Source organism: Ursus arctos, unplaced genomic scaffold (assembly GCF_023065955.2).
Source record: "Ursus arctos isolate Adak ecotype North America unplaced genomic scaffold, UrsArc2.0 scaffold_12, whole genome shotgun sequence".
NCBI classification, from domain to species: Eukaryota; Metazoa; Chordata; class Mammalia; order Carnivora; family Ursidae; genus Ursus; species Ursus arctos.
In genome coordinates this window covers 63,424,371-63,445,475 of record NW_026622786.1, presented here as the reverse complement: position 1 = coordinate 63,445,475, position 21,105 = coordinate 63,424,371, and the positions used below count along the sequence as shown (strand labels likewise).

At 36.5% G+C, this 21,105-nt stretch overlaps 1 protein-coding gene across 2 annotated transcripts in view; it reads left to right on the top strand.

Moving 5' to 3' along the window:
• The window catches only part of ZYG11B (zyg-11 family member B, cell cycle regulator), an 85,811-nt gene that overhangs the window by 46,398 nt on the left and 18,308 nt on the right, over nucleotides 1–21,105 (top strand). For both annotated transcript variants that reach the window (XM_026498076.4, XM_057310783.1), the window contains exons 5-13: nucleotides 312–488; nucleotides 1,827–1,891; nucleotides 5,825–5,924; nucleotides 6,184–6,234; nucleotides 8,917–9,078; nucleotides 9,186–9,233; nucleotides 15,897–16,094; nucleotides 16,227–16,279; nucleotides 17,651–17,748. In XM_026498076.4, the coding sequence (XP_026353861.2) occupies nucleotides 312–488; nucleotides 1,827–1,891; nucleotides 5,825–5,924; nucleotides 6,184–6,234; nucleotides 8,917–9,078; nucleotides 9,186–9,233; nucleotides 15,897–16,094; nucleotides 16,227–16,279; nucleotides 17,651–17,748 (952 nt within the window). The remainder of the gene's footprint in view (nucleotides 1–311; nucleotides 489–1,826; nucleotides 1,892–5,824; nucleotides 5,925–6,183; nucleotides 6,235–8,916; nucleotides 9,079–9,185; nucleotides 9,234–15,896; nucleotides 16,095–16,226; nucleotides 16,280–17,650; nucleotides 17,749–21,105) is intronic.

The following is a 21,105-nucleotide window of genomic DNA, read 5'->3' as shown; positions in this document are numbered from 1 at the left end:
TTTATTTAGTGCTTAGCATGTAACAGGCACTGTACTAGGTCTGGGAAATACAAAGATGAGTTATCTGAATAGAAAAGATTCATTAGCCCTGTAGAAAAATCCCTGGACATGAATAACTTGATACCTTCTTGGGCCAGGTGGGCAGGAACTACGTGTTGATAAGTGACTGCTATGCCCTAAGCTCTTTGCACATGAGGATAAAAAAGAAACCTAAGACATCTTGGAAGTTGTTATAGATCAACAAAGTAATGTTGCTATGTTAAGAGGACTTGTATTAATAATGTGAGTAAAGAGAATTAATTTTTTTCCAGCTTGTGGTTACTGGGATGAGAAACCACCCTATGAATTTGCCAGTACAACTTGCTGCAAGCGCCTGTGTGTTTAACTTAACTAAACAGGATCTTGCTGCAGGAATGCCTGTCCGACTCCTGGCCGATGTGACCCATTTGCTGCTCAAAGCCATGGAACATTTTCCTAATCACCAGCAGGTAAGCATGCGGGAATTCCTATTCAAATAGCCCTTTTAGTGTCCCCTATCCATCTCTTACCTCCATAGAGTTCAGTTTAGTAGACCAAGGCTGGAAATTCAAATGCCTTTGCAGGCTGTAAAGTAATAAATTTATGGTATGATTGAGTGTAGGAAAACAGAGAAGTAGAAAACTAAAGAGTACATTCCCTGCATAAAAGTATTTAAATCCAAATGTTGAGGGAAATCGTGCAAACCATAAAAAACTCATTTTCCACCTCAGTCTTGACTTTGTGATGATTTCAGCAAATAGCCATAGCACATCTGTTCTGGGCCAGGCACTATCAAGTACTGGCGTACAGAAATGAATAAGACGTGGGTTTTCTACTTCTAGCCATATGGTAGGCTACATAACCTGTCCTATCCTCAGGATGAAAACTGAAAATATAAAAATTATATTTTTAATTCTTAAAACTTAGCAGCCAGTTGGCAAGCTAATAAAAAATACTCAAAAGCCAAAAACCAAGTAAAAATGGCAATACAGGGGTGCCTGGATGGCTCAGTCGGTTAAGAATCTGCCTTTGGCTCAGGTCATGATCCCGGAGTCCAGGGATGGAGCCCCACGTCGGGCTCTCTGCTTGGCGGGGAGTCTACTTCTCACTCTCCCTCTACCCCTCCCCCTGTTGGTGCTTGCTGTCTCTCTCTCTCTCTCTCTCAAATAAATAAAATCTTTTAAAAAAATGGCAATCCAGATTGGTGATTGGAACATTAAAGCAAGCTTCCCTCATTAAGGGTAGCTGCCAAATTGGATGAGCTTTGACCTTTGTTTTTTTGTGTTTTTTTTTTTTTTTTTAAGATTTATTTGTTTTAGAAAGAGAGAGCGAGCATGTGTGCATACAAGTGTGGGGAGAGGGAGAGAATCCTCAAGCAGACAACCGCCGAGAGTAGAGCCTGTTGCGGGGCTCAATCCCAGGACCCTGAGATCTTGACCTGAGCTGAAATCAAGAGCTGGCCACTTAACCTGCTGAGCCACCTACGGGCCCCTAGGCTTTGGTTTTTATGGCCTCTGGAAGCCAGGTGGATAGAGAACAAAGCCGAACCCACCCAGAAGGGAGGGCGATTAGCTGATATTAATTGTATTTATTATCCTATCTTATCTAACGGAAAAGACAAAGAATATGCACAAGTAAACTCACATGGGTCCAGTGGAAGTCAGTCTTTCAACAATAGGGAGGTAGAACAAAAGTTGTAAGAAATCATTGGTGTTTCATCAGAGATCTTCCTTTTTTTATAGAGGCTACACCTAGTTTAACAAAGCAATATTTTATTCAGGAATTTTTTTCTCCCTTTGGTTCTTTAGTTACAGAAGAATTGCCTCCTTTCACTTTGCAGTGACCGGATACTTCAAGATGTTCCATTCAACAGGCAAGTGTTAGTCCTAGAACTTAAAATGGGCCAAAATGGAATTTTAGAATTCTGTCTTGGGCCATTTCTTACCGGTTGGCATATCCTTGGAGTATAGTTAATCTAGCGGATGGGATTCTGCACTACCTTATAGAATGCTAACTCTACTTTCTTTAATTTAGTGCTTTGACATTCGTGTTAACAGATTGGCCCCTGTTTTCATAGCCCTTTGCTTAAAAATTTATATTATGGGGATGCCTGGGTGGCTCAGTGGGTTGAGCGTTTGGCTCAGGTCATGATTCCAGGGTTCTGGGATCGAGCCTCACGTTGAGCTGTCTGCTTGGTGGGAGCCTGCTTCTCCCTCTCTCTGCAGCTCCCCCTGCTTGTACTCTCTCTGTGTCAAATAAATAAATAAAATCTTTTTAAAAATTTATATTATGGTTTTTAGAATATCCATACGATATTGTAGGCCGAAGAAACTGAGGCATATAGATTCAGTGTCTTGCTCATGGTTTTGTGTCTAGTAACTGCAAAATTAGAAAGTCTCAAGTCTTCTAGTTCTAGGTCCAGTGTTCTTTTCTCTGTATCATACCTCTTATTATTGTTATTTAATACTGAATTATGGAAGAAACTTTTTAAATAGAGGTTAAGGGAGGTTATGTAGCTGGATTCAAGTAACTATAAAGTGTTCTTCCCTTGTTTTCTAAGATGTGATTTGAGAGCTAAAAAGGATTTTTTGTCATCTTACTATTTTAAATATATTTTTTAATGATGGTATTGAAAAAGAAAATATACTTACGATTTAATGAAAAGTATATTTCTTAAGCAGCAGTTTTACTGTGATTTATTTGGGTAACAGTACACTGTTATCTGGCATAGCTGAGGAACGAGATGTTCCATTTACTATTTCAAATAAACAGTTTGGATAAAAATATAAGTACATTTATCTCATGTAGATTACTCATTTTATTTTGTAAATACTGAGCATCTGTACTGATTACATGAAGTCATATGTAGGAAAGACATAGTCACTTTCCTAAAGAAAATTGTCAACACCCAGGGGTTGACAAACTTCTTTTAAAGGGCTAGCTAATAATATTTGGGGCTTACTAGCCACAGGGTCTCTGTTGCAACTACTTAACTCTGCCATTGTACCTCCAAAGCAGTTGAAGATGGTATATAAACAAATGGTTTTACTACGTTCCAGTAAAACTTTAGGAAACAGGCAGCTGGACCCACAGCTATAAAATCACTGTATGTAGGCTATAGTTTACTTACCTCTGATCTAGCCAATACACTCTGCTAGACTTGAGCTTCTTTGTGGTCAGAGACTGTTATTGGTTAATCTCTTTGTCTCTAGTGCTTAAGTGGATGTTTGATGGATGAATGAATGAAAAATGAGTATGACAGAAGACAGAATTTTTCATAGAAGAGGATGACAGAATGCATTGGGCCCCCAAACGAGGAGGGAAAGATTTCATCTGATTGGTGATCATTAAAGATTTCATGTTAGTGATGGCATTTGAGATAATAAAGATAACAACTAACCTGTATAAAGCACTTCCTATCGCCAAGCACTGTGCTAAGTGTTTTACATATGCTTATTCAGTCCATACAAGAGTCCTGTGGAATTGTTATTCTTATAATTTTCATTTTGTAGATGTTCGAAACAAAGGCACAGAAAGGTTTAGTAACTTTCTCAAGGTGATAAGATAGCAAGTAGCAGAATTTAGATTTAAATCCAGAATGACTCCAGAACCTCTTCTTTTTACATCCATGCTGTATTCCATTGAAGATGAGAGCTGGTTGAATTGATTGTTTTATGTTGTGGGAACTGCACAAATACAGGTACAGAGGAAGTTAATAATAATACTAGAAAAAAATAACCTTTATTAAAAGCTGGGTATGTGCTAAGTTCTGTACTAAGTCTTAAGTTTTATGTGTAATATTATTTAATCCTCACAACAATCCTATTGAATAGATCTTATTATTTTACAGATGAGAAAATTGAAGTTCAGAGAGATTAAGGAAATTGCCCCAGGTTCCCAAAGTTAGTAAGTGGTAGAAGTGATACTTGAAACCGGGCTGACTCCAGAATGTGTGATGTTTTAATGACTTTCCTGCATTGCTTCATGTGATAAAATAATGTATTTTATGATTATTATCAGCAGCATTAGGTAGAACTAGAATTTAAACCCCAAAATACAAGGAGCTTCAGAATCTGTGCTCTTAACTATAAGGCTATCTTAATCATAATTGTGGGCATGCTTGGGGACTAATGAGCAGTCCACTTTGCAGTAAGCATAGGGTAGGCAGGAAAAAAGATTTGAAAGTACAGGCCCATTGTTAGAGTCTGAAAATACTGTGAGTACAGGAATGACATCATACCTAAATTCTCCGACAGATTTATGTACTACCAATGTGTAGACACAAATTGAAGGAAAAACAATGGAGGCACAATGGCTCATTAGAAATCTACTGTAAAAGAATCTGAGATGGCCTTGGGAATAGAGGTAACAGTAAATTTGAGGGAATTTGCAGAAGAGTAATTTATATCTCTGTAGTTCAGCCAACATGTATTAAACACTATCCATGTGTAAAGCTCTGTATTGGGTTCTTGGTATAAAGGGCTGAATAGGATCCGGTCCTTTACCTCAAGAACTCAAGGGCCAATGGTGTGGCTACAGATAATCACTCTGACAGAGTTACAAACAAATGCTAAGGAGCAGTGGGAAAGCAGTGATGAACTTGTCAAGGAAAGCTCAGAGGAAGTGATATTTGAGCCAAGTCTTGAAAAGATGAAATTATGGATATATTCCTTGGTGTCGTCCTGATTTCTCTTCTTTTCTCACACCCCACATTCAGTCCTTTGACAAATCCAGCTATCTTCCAAATATACCATGAATTCAACCATTTCTCTTCACTTCCATTTCTACCACTTGCACTAGACTAAAAGTGATTTCTCTCCTGAATTATTGTGGCAGCCTCGAACTGCTCTCTTTGTTTCTTTCTTTGCCTTCTTGAAGTTTATTTTAAACACAGCTAACAGAATAACCCTATTAAAAATATAAGTCAGTTCATGTTATATCTCTGCTCAGAATTTTTCTATGACTTTACATCTCCGAGTAAAAGCTAATTTTTAACAAAGACCCTAGGATCTGGCTCCCCTGTTTCCTCTGACCTCATTTCTTAGTGCTACTCTTGTTCTCTCTGCTCTGGGTCTCACTGGCTTCCATGTTATTTCTCAAAACCTCCTGGCATACTCCCAATTCAGGGTTGTTCTGTCTCCCACCCTCTGCCTAGAATGCTTTTCCCCTAGATATCCACACAGCAAGCTCTCTTTTTTCCTCAAAAGTTTCTGTGAGGCCTTTCCTAGTAACCTTACCTAAAAATTCAACATTTCATATCCTCTCTTTACCTGCTCAATTTTTTTCTCTATAGCACATACCACATATTTTACTTACTTCTTTGATTTGTTATCTGTCTTCCACACTACAGTGTAAGCTCTGTGAGAGTAGAGAGATTTTTCTATTTTGTTCACTACTCTGTCTCCAACACCAGGAACAGTATCTGGCACAAATCAGGGGCTCAATAAATGTTTGTGAATGAATAAATGAATATTTCTGTTGTGCTAGGTACTATAAGGACCCAGAAAATACTCTAATACAATATAGAAATTACTACAGGATAGAAATATGTTATAATTCTAGAAGATAAATGCCAGATAGTTTTGATCATATTTCCTAAACTCTTGTTTCTTTACAAAGTGTTGTCAGAATTAACAAGACACTATCTCCAAAACACTCAAGTGTAATTGTTATTCTGTTATCAGTTAAGAGGAATTTTCCTGTTCTTTCTCACCTACCTAAACTGTAGCATCAGTTCCCAGCTAGAGCTCTGAAACTGCCTGCTGACTCCAGGATTCATTCATGGAAACCCTTTGTGTGTTTTCAGGTTTGAAGCAGCCAAGCTTGTCATGCAGTGGCTCTGCAACCATGAGGATCAAAACATGCAAAGGATGGCAGTTGCTATCATTTCCATCCTGGCTGCCAAGGTATCTGAACTCCTATTATTGAACAATTTTCTGTAGTTGGCTGTTTCCCATTACAGTTACTGTTTTCCCCAAAATCTTTGTGCCAGAAAAGTTAGTAAGTCTCTTTGCCAGCCTGTTTATTCAAGCTACATTCAATATTGCAGAATTCCATGTTGATCAGAGATTTTAGTCTGACGTTTGGAGTCTGTTGGCAGTGAATGATATTAAACTCACACTAGTGAGTTCTTGGACGTTTACTTTGTCTTCTGCTTGCTTGCAGCTTTCTACAGAGCAAACTGCGCAGCTTGGTGCTGAGCTCTTCATTGTCAGGGTAAGTCTATTATCTCCTCTGTGCAGACCACTAGACAGTTTTCATTTTCATCGTTTTCAGGCAGTGTTGTGTATCTTCTGACATTTTATATTTCAAAATGTAATTTTCATTACTTCTAACTTGGATGTATTCATTAATTTTCATAGAGGCAGCTTTATTCCTTAACAGATGGAGTCAGATGACCTAGGATCTAACTGTAAACTCAGTTTGTGAATTTAGGCAAATTATGTGAATGATTGGAGCCTAAATAAGCCTTAAGATCCCATCTAGACCTAAAATTCTGTTATTTTGTTATTTGTGAAGAAAATGTAGAGACTGTTGTAGGCATAAAATTGTGCTAGATGCTTTGGAGAAAAAGATAATTTAAATAACTGACAGATGATTTTGCTTGCTTACACTCAGTTAAGGAGGTGATACAATGAACAGTGAAAAGTTAAAAAGCTTTAAAGAGCTTTTATAAATACAAACAATGTCCTAGGGAGGACTAAAGGAAAAAGTCCACTTCAGAGTTTCTTGTTATAATCCTGACATGTGGTGTTTAAACAATAATGATAGATGGAAAAGTCAAATGAAAGACTCTCCCTCTTTTTTTCTTTTTAAGATTTTATTTTTAAGTAATCTCTACACCCAACACGGGGCTTGAACCCACAACCCCGAGATCGAAAGTTGCACACTCCACCGATTGAGCCAGACAGGTACCCCAAAAGACTCTCTTTTTCTATGATTTACATATTATGTATGTAATGAGAAAGTCATTCCTTTGATAAATATCTGTAGAGTATTTATCAGGTACCTAGCACCTTACCTGATGTTAGGGATTCACATTGAATTATGTCTATAATTTCTGTCCGTAAAAAGTACTAGAGAAGATAGCTATGTAGACATGGTTGTAATACAGTCTGGTACGTATAATAATAGCAATACGAATGAAAAGAGTAATGTAAAGAGAGGAGAAAGCTGTGGTGGTATAATGCAAAGAGTAGGAATTCTGGAGTTGACCTATCTGGGTTTATTCCCAATTCTATGAGTTACTAGCTTGGGCAGGCACATAGATTTACTTAGGGGTGATAAACTACTTTGTACAGTTGTTATGAAGACTAAATGAAAAGGAAAATAAGATTAATTGAAGGGGAGGCACGTGGCTGGCTCAGTCGGTAGAGCATGCGACTCTTGATGTCTGGGTCGTGAGTTCAAGCCCCACATTAGGCATAGAGCTTACTTAAAAAAAAATTATTTGAAGTAATATATGCTAAGTGCTTAGCACAAAACAATATATGTTAGATAAGTAGAAAAGGATGCTGATTTTATTTATTTTTTACTATTTTCAGGGATGACATTTTAGTTTTAAATACGACTTTTCATTGTTATATATGTGTTCCAGTAGTTTTGGTTGGAAATATATTCAAAGATTTTAAGGAAGTAATCTACTTATATGCTTTGGGGGGAAATTAAGCTTAGTTTAAGCAGGAATTAGTAGCAGTAGTAGTAGTAGTAGTAGTAGTGATGATGATCACTAGCTTTTTTTTAATCTCTTGATTATCACCCACAATTTACAGATGAGGAAACAAAGGATTAAATCGGCAAACAAGGTTACACAGATCCAGATTCTAATGCCACACTCTTAGCCACTATGCTATTAAGTTACATAATTGCACTGAGATGTTTTTATTCCTAAAATTTTTTTTTCCTGAATTGTGTGTAACTTTACGTAATAGCGTTCATTAATGTTTTCTTGTATCTGTTTGAGCAGAGCTGCCTATTTCCCCCATAATTATAATCTAAAACTGGAATTACGGGTGCCTTATCTAGGTCTCAAAACATTTATCTTTCAGACTTAAATTTCTTAGGTTAAGGCTATGATAGAAATAATTTACAAATGGAATTTCAAAGCCATTATGTTATTCAAATCCAATATAGACTCTAAGTCTTTTACTATTGAATGTAATTTATTCTTTTTTTCTTAAGGAAAACTTGAAATTAGGTCTTCCAATTCTTATTTTCTCTTACTAAGTTGACTATGATCAAATTACTTAATATTTCTCAGATTCAATTTCCTCTCCTGAAAAATGGACAAAACAATACTATAATATAGGATATAATTTGTTGATACTTAATAAATGTTAGCTTCCTGTCCCCTTTCCCCCTCCACTTTTTTTTTTTTTAAAGATTTTATTTATTTATTTGACAGAGATAGAGACAGCCAGCGAGAGAGGGAACACAAGCAGGGGGAGTGGGAGAGGAAGAAGCAGGCTCCCAGCAGAGGAGCCTGATGTGGGGCTCGATCCCATAACGCTGGGATCACGCCCTGAGCCGCAGGCAGGCGCTTAACCGCTGTGCCACCCAGGCACCCCTACCCCCTCCACTTTTTTAAACCCAGGATCTGAAATGAATGTATGTTGTGACTGATTGGGCACGGTAGTTTTCCTAAGCTTTAATCATTTTGCTTTTTATTTTATTTACAGGGTATTAGTATCCTCAGAATAATAAAGTATTTCTGAAGATCCTATACTTTTTTTCTTGTTGAAGGAAAAATCTGATCCAAGAAGATATTTGTTGTACTTATAAAAACCTTCACAAGAAATGTTTTAAGCCATGAGACCAACCTTTATGACTTGTGATTATCATCACTAATTATAATAACAATTTTGTGATGAGAAATTCATTCTGTTTTTCTTCTTTCAGCAACTTCTTCAAATAGTGAAGCAAAAAACCAATCAAAATTCAGTGGACACTACTTTGAAGTTTACTCTGAGTGCACTTTGGAACCTCACAGATGAATCTCCAACCACTTGCAGACATTTTATTGAAAACCAAGGGTTAGAACTCTTCATGCGGGTTCTAGAGGTTAGAATGGGAATTTAGCCTATAGTTTTGACATTGATTGATTTTTATGTATTCATTTATTATATTTGGTTCTTCGGGTAGTTATAGGTTTCTGTTTCTTTTTACAGTCTTTCCCAACTGAGTCATCCATTCAACAGAAAGTCCTAGGACTTTTGGTAAGATATGAACATTTCCTGCTAAATTCCAAGCTGTAATTAATTATTTTCCTTCTGAGGTAATATGTTGAAAGTTGCTTCTCAGGGTGCCTGGGTGACGCAGTTGGTTAGTGACTGACTCTTAGTTTCATGGTTTCAGCTCAGATTGGGATTTCAGGGTTGTGAGATTGAACCTCACCTGGGGCTCCATGCTCAGCACAGAGTCTGCTTGGATTTCTCTCTCCCTCTTCCTTTGCCCCCCATGGGCCCTCCCCTAAGCATACTCTCCCTCTCTCTCAAATAAATAAATCTTAAAAAAAAAAAAAAAAGGAAAAAAGTTGCTTCTCTATTTGTAAACACCGGTGACATTAGAAAATTTATATGCAGTATAATAAGTGAGAAAAGCCGGCTATAAACAATGTATACGTATTAAGATTTTCACTACATTAAAAGGAAAAACATAAATTACATACTTTATTATATATTGTTTGGTATAGTACAAAGCTTCACTGTAAGTTTACTTTTATAATCAGAAAAAAAATCTCGTGAAAAAATTGCACTAACTGGGGCACCTGAGTGGCTCAGTTCGTTAGGCATTGGACTCTTGATTTTGGTTCAGGTCATGATTTCAGGGTCTTGGGATTGAGTCCTGTGTCTGGCTCCACAGTTGGCAAGGAGTCTGCTTAGGATTCTCTCTCTCCCTCTCCCTCTGGCCCTTACCCTGTTCTCTAAATAAATAAATAAGTTAAGTAAATAAATCTTCAAAAAAATGTCACTAGCCTGTAAGTGTTCTTACATGCTATGTTTGGTAATTAATAATCAGTACTTAAAAGACTGCTTAACAAATTAGACATTCCATAAATATATTGGATATAGATTAAAGTGAGCATTCTAGGATTTTGAAGCAAAGCTTGTAAGGCAGCAGATATTTATCTATTTATTTATTTATTTACTTACTTTAAAGATTTTATTTATTCATTTGACAGAGAGAGAGACAGCCAGCGAGAGAGGGAACACAAGCAGGGGGAGTGGGAGAGGAAGAAGCAGGCTCCCAGCGGAAGAGCCCGACGTGGGGCTCGATCCCAGAACTCCAGGATCACGCTCTGAGCCGAAGGCAGATGCTTAAAGACTGAGCCACCCAGGCGCCCCAGGAGCAGATATTTATTATGTTTAATCACTACAACAGGAAAAGTGCCTATGTGGTGAAAGCTATTTTAGAGCAGACCTCTGCTCTTGAGAAGTTAGATAATAGGAGACATAGATGAGTGAGTAAAAAAAGATATAGATTAGTGTTTGTTTTACAGATGCAAGAGTATGAGATACTAAACAATGAGAGATGGATTTTGGGGAAGGCTAAAGGCTAGCATTTAAAGACCTATCTATTCACTATAGCTTTAGTTATATATAAAGTGGAAAATGTAAAAAGACCTGAATGCAGGGGCACCTGGGTGGCTCAGTTGGTTAAAAAGACCAAATGCCCAGAAATAGGGAAGTATTAAACAGATCATAGTATTTGATTGTTTTATTCAGGGTTCATAGGATTATTATCTATAGAAGTTGGTTCACATCACCATAAGAGGAAAAGTGGAACTTATTTTACATATTTAGAGAGCTTTTGTAGAGCTTTAAAAATGCTTTTTTTTTAATTTCAAAAAGAACACGTTTATTATAACTAACCAAACAATACAAAAGTGTATTTAAAAAGCTTAAGACTTTGTCCCCAGCCTTCAATCATTTTGATTTCCATGAAGTAATTAATATTAATACAACACAATATTAATATTAATACAACACTTCCATATCTTTCTCCATTACTTTGTGATTGAATTTTTTTCAGTAATTTATTTTGAAATATTGATTCTAACAGTTGTTTTGTGGGCAGAGAACATACTTTGATTTGAGTTCTTGGAATTTATTGAGACCTGTGTATGATCTATCTTGGTAAATGTTCCATGTGCATTTGAGAAGAATGTGTATTTTGCTGTCCTTGGTATAATGTCCTATAAATGTCAGTCAGTCTAATTGGTTGTTATTGTTCAAGTATCCTTACTGATTTTCTGCCTACTAGTACTAGCAATTATTGATAGGAGTTTTGAAATCTTCAGCTATAATTGTTGATTTATCTATTTCTTCTTACAGTTATATTAGTTTTTGCTTCATGTATTTTGAAGCTCTGTTATTAGGTTCATAAGCTATTAAAATTGTTATGCCCTCCTGATTAAGTGACCCCTTACCATTATAAAATGACCTTCTGTATCTCTGCAATATTCTTTACTTTGAAATCTCCTTTGTCTCATTTATGAAATCTCCTTTGTCTCATTTAATATAGTCATCCCAGCTTTCTTTTGACTAATATTAACGTGGTTTACCTTTTTCCATCCTTTTACTGTTAACATGTATATGTCTTTAAAGTGTATTTCTTGGGGCACCTGGGTAGCTCAGAGTTAAGCGTCCAACTTTTGATTTCAGCTCAGGTCATGATCTCAGGGTTGTGAGATTGAGTCCCATATTGTTGGGCTCTGTGCTGGGCTTGGACCCTACTTCAAAGTAAATTCTCTCTTCTCTCTCTCCCTCTGCCCCTTCCCACATCTCATCCCCCACTTGGCATGCACCTGTGCACACACTCTCTTTCTCTCTCAAAAAAAGAAATGAGGTGTGTTTCTTGTAGATAGCTATGTACTTTGCATCTTGCTTTTTTATCCAGTCTGAAAATCTGCTTTTTATTTGGGCTATTTGGATCATTTACATTTAATGTGATTATTAACATGGTTAGATTTGAGTTCATTAATTTGGTATTTGTTTTCTGTTTGTCCCATCCATTCTTTTTTTTCCCTTCTTTTTCTGCCTTCTTTTGGTTTAAGTATTTTTTATGATTCCATTTGATCTCTTCTCTTGATTTATTAGTGATTACTCTTTGTTACTTTAATGATTGCATTGGGTTTGTAGTATACATCCTTAATCACAGTCTTCCTTTAAGTGATTTTATACAATTTCATGTATATTATAAGAATCTTATAATAGTAGGCTTCCATTTTTACTCTTCTTTCTTTGATGCTGTTGTCATGCATTTTACTTTTACATATGTTATAAACCACACACGTTATTTTTGTTTAAAATGTCAGTTATCTTTTAAGGATATATATATATATACCTAGCTTTTTTTTTTTTTTTTTAAGAATTTATTGATTTATTTGACAGAGAGAGACAGCCAGCGAGAGAGGGAACACAAGCAGGGGGAGTGGGAGAGGAAGAAGCAGGCTCATAGCAGAGGAGCCTGATGTGGGGCTCGATCCCATAACGCCGGGATCACGCCCTGAGCCGAAGGCAGACGCTTAACCGCTGCGCTACCCAGGCGCCCCAATCTTTTAAGGATATTTAAATAATTAAACTTATGTGTTTACCCAAATAGTTACTATTTCTGATACTCTTCTTTCCTTTGTATAGGTCCAGATTTCTATCTGGTATCATTTTCCTTCTGCCTGAGAGACATCCTTTAACATTTCTTGTAGTGCACATCTACTGTTGATTAATTCTCCAGCTTTTATATGTTTGCAAATATCTTTACTTAACCTTTGTTTTTGAAAGATGTTTTTGCCAGATATAGGATTCTAGGTTAACAGTACTTTAAAGATGTTGACTAACTTTTTTCTTCCTTGCATTTTCCAATGAAAAATGTTATGTCATCATTATCTTTATTCTTCTCTATGTACATGATTTTTCCTCTGGCTACTTTTAAGAGATTAGCAATGATTTTGAGTGGTATGATGATGATGTATCTTGATGTAATTTACATCGTAGTTCCTGTATTTGGGACTCATTGAGCTTCTTGATCTATAGGCTTAAAGTTTTCATCAAGTTTAAAAAAGTTTTGGCCATTATTTCTTCAAAAAATTTTTTTTTGTACTGCTCTTCTTGCCCCCAACCCACTGGAGACTTTGGAGACTACAGTTTCTCATATATTAAACTGCCTGAAATTGTCCCACAGCTCATTGGTGCTCTTTTAATTTTCTTTGTTCATTTTTCTATGTATGTTCCAATTTGGATAGTTTCCATTGCTATGCCTTTGAATTCAGTAATCATTTCTTCTGCAGTGTCTAATCTGCTGTTAATCCCATCCAGTGCATTTTTTATCTTAGACATCATCGTTTTCTTCTCTAGAAGTTTTGGTCTTTATTATATCTTCCATGTTTCTACTTAGCTTTTGAACATATGAAACATATTTGTAATAACTCTTTTACTATCCTTCTCTGCTAATTATAACATGTGTCACTTCTGGGTCAATTTCAAATGATTAATTATTCTCCTCATTTTGAGTTGTGTTTTCCTGCTACTTTGCCTGCCTGGTAGTTTTTGATTGAATGCCAGGCGTTATGATTTTTACCTTGTGTGCTGGATATTTTTTGTTTTCCTATAAAATATTCTTGAACTGTGTTCTGGGATATAAACTTACTTTTAAACAATTTGACTATTTTGGGTCTTTCTTTTATGATTTATTAGGAAGGTCCAGAGCAATGCTAGGGTTAGGGCTAATTATTCTGTACTACTGAGAGAAGACCATCCTGAGTACTCTATCCAGTGCCTTGAAAATGAAGTTTTTCCAGACTGGGTGATGAAAACAAGCACTATTCCTGGTCCTGTGTGAATGCTATGGAACTTTTCTCTAATCATTTTTTATCATTTCCCACCCTCAAATGGTTTCATTTGTTTCAGATAGGAGAGTAACTCTGGCCCCTTTTTGCTTCATCTTGGCCAGAAGTAGGTGTCCTCATCAATCTTCCATCAAATAGAATTAAAAATGAGAAATGTGTCTTTTATATTTACCCACGTATTTCTCATACTACTCTTTACATATCTTTTAATGTAGATATCCTGGCAATGAATTTTCACTCAGGTTTTGTTTGTATGAAAAAAAATCTTGCTTTTACTTTCAAAAGATACATTTCTAAAAAAAAAGGATACATTTCTGCTGGGTGTTGAGTTTAAATGGATAGTTTTTTCTTTCTGTTGGATTTTGGGTTTATAATTTTCATCAAATTTGGAAAAATTTTGGCCATTATATCTTCAAATATATATGTGTATTATTATTATTATTATTATTATTATTATTATTATTACTATTATATATTTTGGTACCCTCTCTCATCTCTCTTTCTGGGACTCCAGCTATAAGTATGTGAGATTGCTTACTATTATCTTATAGGTCACAGAGTAATCTATTGGCTTTTCTCCCAAGGTTTGTTGTTTTTGTTTCTGTTTTTTTCTTTCTTTCTGTGCTTTCACTTGAATGTTTCCTATTGCTGTGTTTTTTTAGTTCGCTAGGGGTTTTTTCCTGCAACATCTCACCTGCTGCTAATTTCATCTGGTGTATTTTTCATTTCAGATACACACATACACACACAGACACACTTTTTATTTCTAGAAGTTATGTTTAAATCTTTTTATAGCTTCATTTTCTCTCCTCAGGTTTATGTTTTCCTTTCATCCTGAGTCATATTTTTAACATTTATAGTAACTGTTTTAAGTCTTTGTATGCTAATTCTATTATCCCTGTCATTTCTGAGCCCATCTTTAGTGATTGATTTTTCTCTTAGTTTTGCATCATATTTTCCTGACTCTTTGTATGCCTGGTCATTTTTGGCTGGCTACCGGTAATTGTGGAATTCATATTGATTTTTGCTGGATTTTATTGTTTTTCTTTAAAGAGTCTTGGACTTTGTTTTGGCATACTGTCTGTCCTTCTCAGAGGGTCATTGTTTCTTTACTTTCTTTTCTTTTCTTGTTTTTGTCACTATAAAAATGCTATGTAAAAAATATAAATAGGGAAGAATATGAAAAATGAATGTGAAATGCCTTTTCTTTTCTTTTTTAAAGATTTTATTTATTCATTTGAGACAGAGAAAGCATGAGCAGTGGTGAGGGGCAGAGGGAGAGGGAAAAACCGACTCCCTGCCGAGCAGGGAGCCCAATGAAGGGCCTGATCTCAGGACCCCAGGATCATGACCTGACCTGAAGGCAGACACTTAACTGACTGAGCCACCCGGGTGCCCCTGAAATCCCTTTTCTTATTTAAATGTGTGAGATTAGAGAGGGGTGATGATTAATCATTGATGCCGGTGGAAAATAGATTATGCACATTCTAAAGTGTATAGTTAAACTTGTCTCTTCTACCCTCACTCTTTTTCATATTGAAGAAGAAAACTTGTTAGTCCTTACAAAGTATACGTTTAGACATGATGCCTTTCACTTTCATTTATTATAGAATGACTTAAGTTAGGGAGTGAATAGTCTCTTAACAATCAAAAGTTCAGGGTCTTGGTTCCTAAGAAATTGAATCAACATGTTAGGGAGAATTACTATTATATAATAGATCAAATGAAGTTTTAAGAATGAGGATTAATCTTTGGAGTAGTAAGTTGGATCTTAGATCCTTTGGAAGATCAACCACAGTCTAAATTGGAAACCCCTCAGTCGTTTCCCATGTGAACAGAGGTCTTCTTTTGTACTGCCTAGGGAAGCCATTCTAAGAAGGAACAGAGATTGCAATGATTTAAACATGTATTAGCATATGCACAAAAGGTGAAGCCTGTTGTTATTATGTACAGTAGGTTACTTCTTAGAATGCAAAGGGTCATTTAGCCATTTACTATTCATAAGACTTTAATTTTTATATCTTTTTTTTTCCAGAATAATATAGCTGAAGTACAAGAACTGCATTCTGAATTAATGTGGAAGGATTTTATAGACCACATCAGTAGCCTCCTACATAGTGTTGAAGTGGAAGTCAGTTACTTCGCAGCTGGAATTATTGCCCATTTAATATCTAGAGGTGAACAAGCTTGGACATTGAGCCGTAGCCAGAGGAATTCTCTTCTGAATGATCTGGTAGGGTCATTTGGTATTTTCTAGAAGCATACAAACAACATTTATAGTAGTTAAACTATCAGAGTCTTGTAATACAATAATGCAGTGCTAAATAAATACTGTGTTCTTTCTTGTGTGTCTTGTGTCTTGCAGCATTCAGCTATTTTGAAATGGCCAACTCCAGAGTGTGAGATGGTAGCATACAGGTAATTAGCAAGATAATTAATATTAAGCTAGTAACCTAGTCATTTTGCTTGCTTAGAGATTATTCCTACTAGATGTATAATGTATTTTCCCTCAGGCATCTGTCTTTTCACTGGCTTTTAAAAGGATCAAACTATTTTTACTTTTTTCTGCTACCTGTCATTTATCAATTCTTCCTTCATTCCACATTTATTGAAGACACATGCCAAGGACTTGTTCTGTGCTCTTGAAATTCAAAGATGAGTAAGACATGTTGCCTACACACAAGAACCTTAAAGCTGGGGTTCCTGGAGGGCACAGTCAGTTGGGTGTCCAACTCTTGGTTTTGGCTCAGGTTGTGATCTCAGGATTGTGAGTCTGAGCCATGTGGAGCCAGCATGGAGTCTGCTTGAGGTTCTCCCTCACTCTACCTCTGCCCCTCCCATTCATGCTCTCTCTCTGTCCCTAAAATAAATAAATCCTTAAAAAAAAGAAGAAAAAAAAAGAAACCTTACAACCAACCTAGTGAGGGACAACAAAATGTGAATCAGATATAATTCACTGTTTAGCTAGTTATATGAATAGAGCACTATGAAATTAAAGATGACAGTACTTAAATGCACTAGAAAGTGGTAAAAAGCTTCCAGAGGAAGTAGATTATGAGCTGAATTTTGAGAGATAACTAAGTAGGGGCAGAAGATTTTAGGAAGAAGAAGTAATGTATTAACGCAAAGAGATCCAAGACAAGATGACACGTTGGGAGAACTAGAAGTAGCACCAGGTTAGTTTGGGGAAACAGTTTGTAATAATTTCTTAAATGCATGTTGGATGCCTAACTGTTTATGACAATTAGGTGACTTGATAGCTAATTTACTAATTACCTGAAGTACTCCATATTGCTGCATAAATAATATTATCGCATCTTTTGTTCTCTACTTCATAAATGCTGATACTGCCAACATTTTTGATTTCCTCCAATTTATGTTCTACCTATTTTGGGGCAGAAGACCAATAGAAATAGAAAGGCTAATTTTAGACCTTCATGGTGTTCTACCAGTTAGTTATCAACTGACTCCCCCTTTTCTAGGTTTCCAAACCAAAATCTGCTATTCTTCAAATGTTTATCTTCAACACCAGAAGAGTACTTTTGAAAAAAATATTTCTCTCTGTTAGTACCTCATTCTGGTCACCTTCTATCTTTTGTACCAAAACTTTTATCTGAATACAATCCTTTCTCAAATGGCTAAGACAAAGAAAAGATGTTCTATAGTTCACTTACATTAGTTTGAAAATAGTAGATGAAATTTCTAGAATGAAAAGCTCAGTAACTATTGCTTTAGAAAGTGACACTGAGTATAGGATATAACTTTTACTCTTTTCTTTTGAAATTTTAGGTCCTTTAATCCATTTTTCCCATTACTTGGCTGTTTTACAACACCAGGAGTCCAGCTCTGGGCAGTTTGGGCCATGCAACATGTCTGCAGCAAGAATCGTACGTACCAAAAAGAACTGTGTTTTTCTTTTTTCAGTGAAATTCTCCTTAGATAGGAAACCCATTTCTACATGGTACATTGAAGTGATTTTTTTAAGGACACAGATTTTAAAAGATACAGTATAAGAGAATCTTTAGGCGTGCCTGGCTGGCTCAGTTGGTAAAGCATATGACTCTTGATCTCGGGATCATGAGTTCAAGCCCCACGCTGGACAGAGAGATTACTTAAAAAAAGAGAGAGAGAGGGACTCCTGGGTGGCTCAGTACATTAAGCATCTGCCTTTCTCTCAGGTTATGATCCCAGGGTCCTGGGATTGAGGCCCGCATCAGGCTCCCCGCTTAGCGGGGAGTCTGCTTCTCCCTCTCCCTCTGCCCCTCCCAATCTCTATCAAATAAATAAAATCGTTAAAAAAAAGAGAGAGAGAGAGTGACAGAGAATCTTAGGTTATAAACCAAATTTATTCTTTCAGAATTAGCTTAGTAATACTAAATATTAATGACATTAATACTAGTATTAATGATATTAATACTAGATACTGAATGATAGTGGTGAAGGAGGCACAGTTCTGACCTCATGGAATATGAAGATTAGGAGCCTACAGTGAGTCCATATGCAAAAAGCAAAAGTTTTAAGGCAATCCAGTGTTTATGGTTCATTCCAGTGCCCAATCCTCATCCACGCAAAATTCCATTGTTTAATAAGAAGTTGCTCTCAGCACCCATGTCTCTGGAGAAGCAAGACTTTATTTTTTTATTTTTATTTATTTATTTATTTATTTATTTGATGGAGAGAGAGACAGCCAGCGAGAGAGGGAACACAGCAGGGGGAGTGGGAGAGGAAGAAACAGGCTCCCAGCAGAGAGCCTGATGTGGGGCTCGATCCCAGGACTCCAGGATCACGCCCTGAGCCGAAGGCAGACGCCTAACGACTGAGCCACCCAGGCGCCCCGGAGGAGAAGCAAAGACTTTAGATCAGATTCTGTATTACTCTTTTTTGAGGGTTGTGATATAACTCTTTGTTGTTCATTTATTAATAAAAACTCATTTTGTAAATGATTTGAAAAATTACACAAGAAACACTTTAATAGTAGAAACACTTTAAGTATAAATGAGAATATTTGAAATTAGAAATCAGGATCAAGGAAAAATGATTTGAAAAGAAATTAAAGACTATAGGGAAAATAAAAGACTATACATGGTGATTCATGTTCTTTTTGTGACTGGGCTGCAAATAATCAGCTACATGATTCTTTTTCTGTATAAGGAGGAAAAACTGTTCCATATCCTCATTGGGAAAGCTTTTCTGAGCAATTAACTACAAATTAAATTTCTTTTATAGGACCTTGATAGGGGTGATATTATAATTGGCCTCATATAGGAAACGTGAGTGTTGTTTTTAACAATAGTCTTATAGGAGATAGCAGTAACATTTTATTAGGTACTTTCTTATTCTTTGATGAAAACTCAGTGCATACTGCAAAAAGGCAAAAACTCTTTTATGTCAGATAGACAGGGGAGGAGGGTTTAAGGAATGGGATGTGACAGACAAAACTTGTACCCAACTAAATTTCTACCTGGAAACTTTTCAGACCCTTCCTACTAAATTCCCAGTTTATTCATAACCATAAGCTGCCTCCGATCCAAAAATTTCCTCTTTTTATTGTCCCTACAATAATAGTTTCTTTTTTTTTTTTTTTTTAAAGATTTTATTTATTTATTTAACAGAGAGAGACAGCCAGCGAGAGAGGGAACACAGCAGGGTGAGTGGGAGAGGAAGAAGCAGGCTCCTAGCGGAGAAGCCTGATGTGGGGCTCGATCCCATAAGGCCAGGATCATGCCCTGAGCCGAAGGCAGACGCTTAACCACTGTGCCACCCAGGCGCCCCTACAATAATAGTTTCTTAACAGCCTATCCTATGTTATACCCAACCTCTAATCTCTAGGCTTCTTTCCTCATTACTCAAGGAATGGGCTTTTCATGGTTTTATAAGAGAAAGCGTAACAAAGAATAGTGTATTTTCATGTAAGTGTGTTTTTTTTTTAATGACTACTTTTAGGTGTAGGTGTTCTTTTAAGTTTACTCTGTGGAGTGACCACCCTGAAAAATTTATTCGAAAATGCACTGTAGGTGGGGGGGCAGGGTGCCTTGCTGTCTTAGTTGGTAGAGGATGCAACTTTTGATCTTGGGGTTTGAAGTTCAAGCCCCACAATGGGTATGGAGATTACTTAAAAATAAAATCTGAAATGAAATGAAAAATAAAATGCACTATAGGGGCACCTAGCTGGCTCAGTCAGTAAAGCATGAGACTCTTGATCTGGGGATTGTGAGTTTGAGCCCCCCAATGGGTATACGGATTACTTCAAAAAAAAAAAAAAAAAGACAATAAATAAAATGCACTGTAATTGGGGAATGTTAGGTATTTTATCTCCAACTCCAGTAGTTCAGGTTTCTGCATTCTTACTTCCCAGGCTTATTTTGTTTATGTTTAAATGGAGTTAACTTCACAGTTTGCAATAAAAGTTCTAATGTTGCTTACAGCTTTTAATAATTAAGAGATAGTATGGTGTAGTAATTAAGGGCACACAGGAATCTACCTGGATTCAAATCATGTTCCACACTTACTGTGTATGCCAGCTTGAGCAAATTATTAAGCCTGGGATCTTAATTTCCACATTTGTTAAATGGGAATAATATTTCACACATTATAATGAGCATTTCCCCATATTTTAGAAAGTTTAACAACATGATTTTTAATCATCACATAATCTTTATTGTATGGCATATTAGTTTCCTAGTACTCATAACAAAGTTCCACGTGTGGGTGACTTAAAACAACAGGAATGTTTGGAGTGCCTGGGTGACTCAGTCGGTTAAGCATCTGCCTTTGGGTAAGGTCATGACCCCAGGGTCTTGGGATTGAGCCCCACATTGGGCTTCCTGCTCAACAGGAAGTCTGCTTCTCCCTCTCCCACTCTCCCTGCTTGTGCATGCTCTCTCTCTCTCTCAAATAAAATAAATAAAATCGTAAAAAAAAATAGGAATGTTTGTCTCTCAGTTCTGGAGGCTAGAAATCTAAAATCAAGGTGTCATTAGGGCCATCTTTTCTCTGACAGCTCTAGGGGAGAATTTTTCCTTGCTTCTAGTTTCTGGTATGTGCTGCCAGTCCTTGACATTCCTTGGCTTGTAGTTGCATCACTCCTGTCAGATGACCATCTTCTCCTTGGGTGTTTTCATATTGTTTTCTGTGTGTATCTATTTCTATGTCTAAATCTCCACTTTTCATCAAAGAACACCAGTAATATTGGATGAAGGTCCACCCTAATAACTTCATCTTAACTACATTAGGAGCAAGGGTCA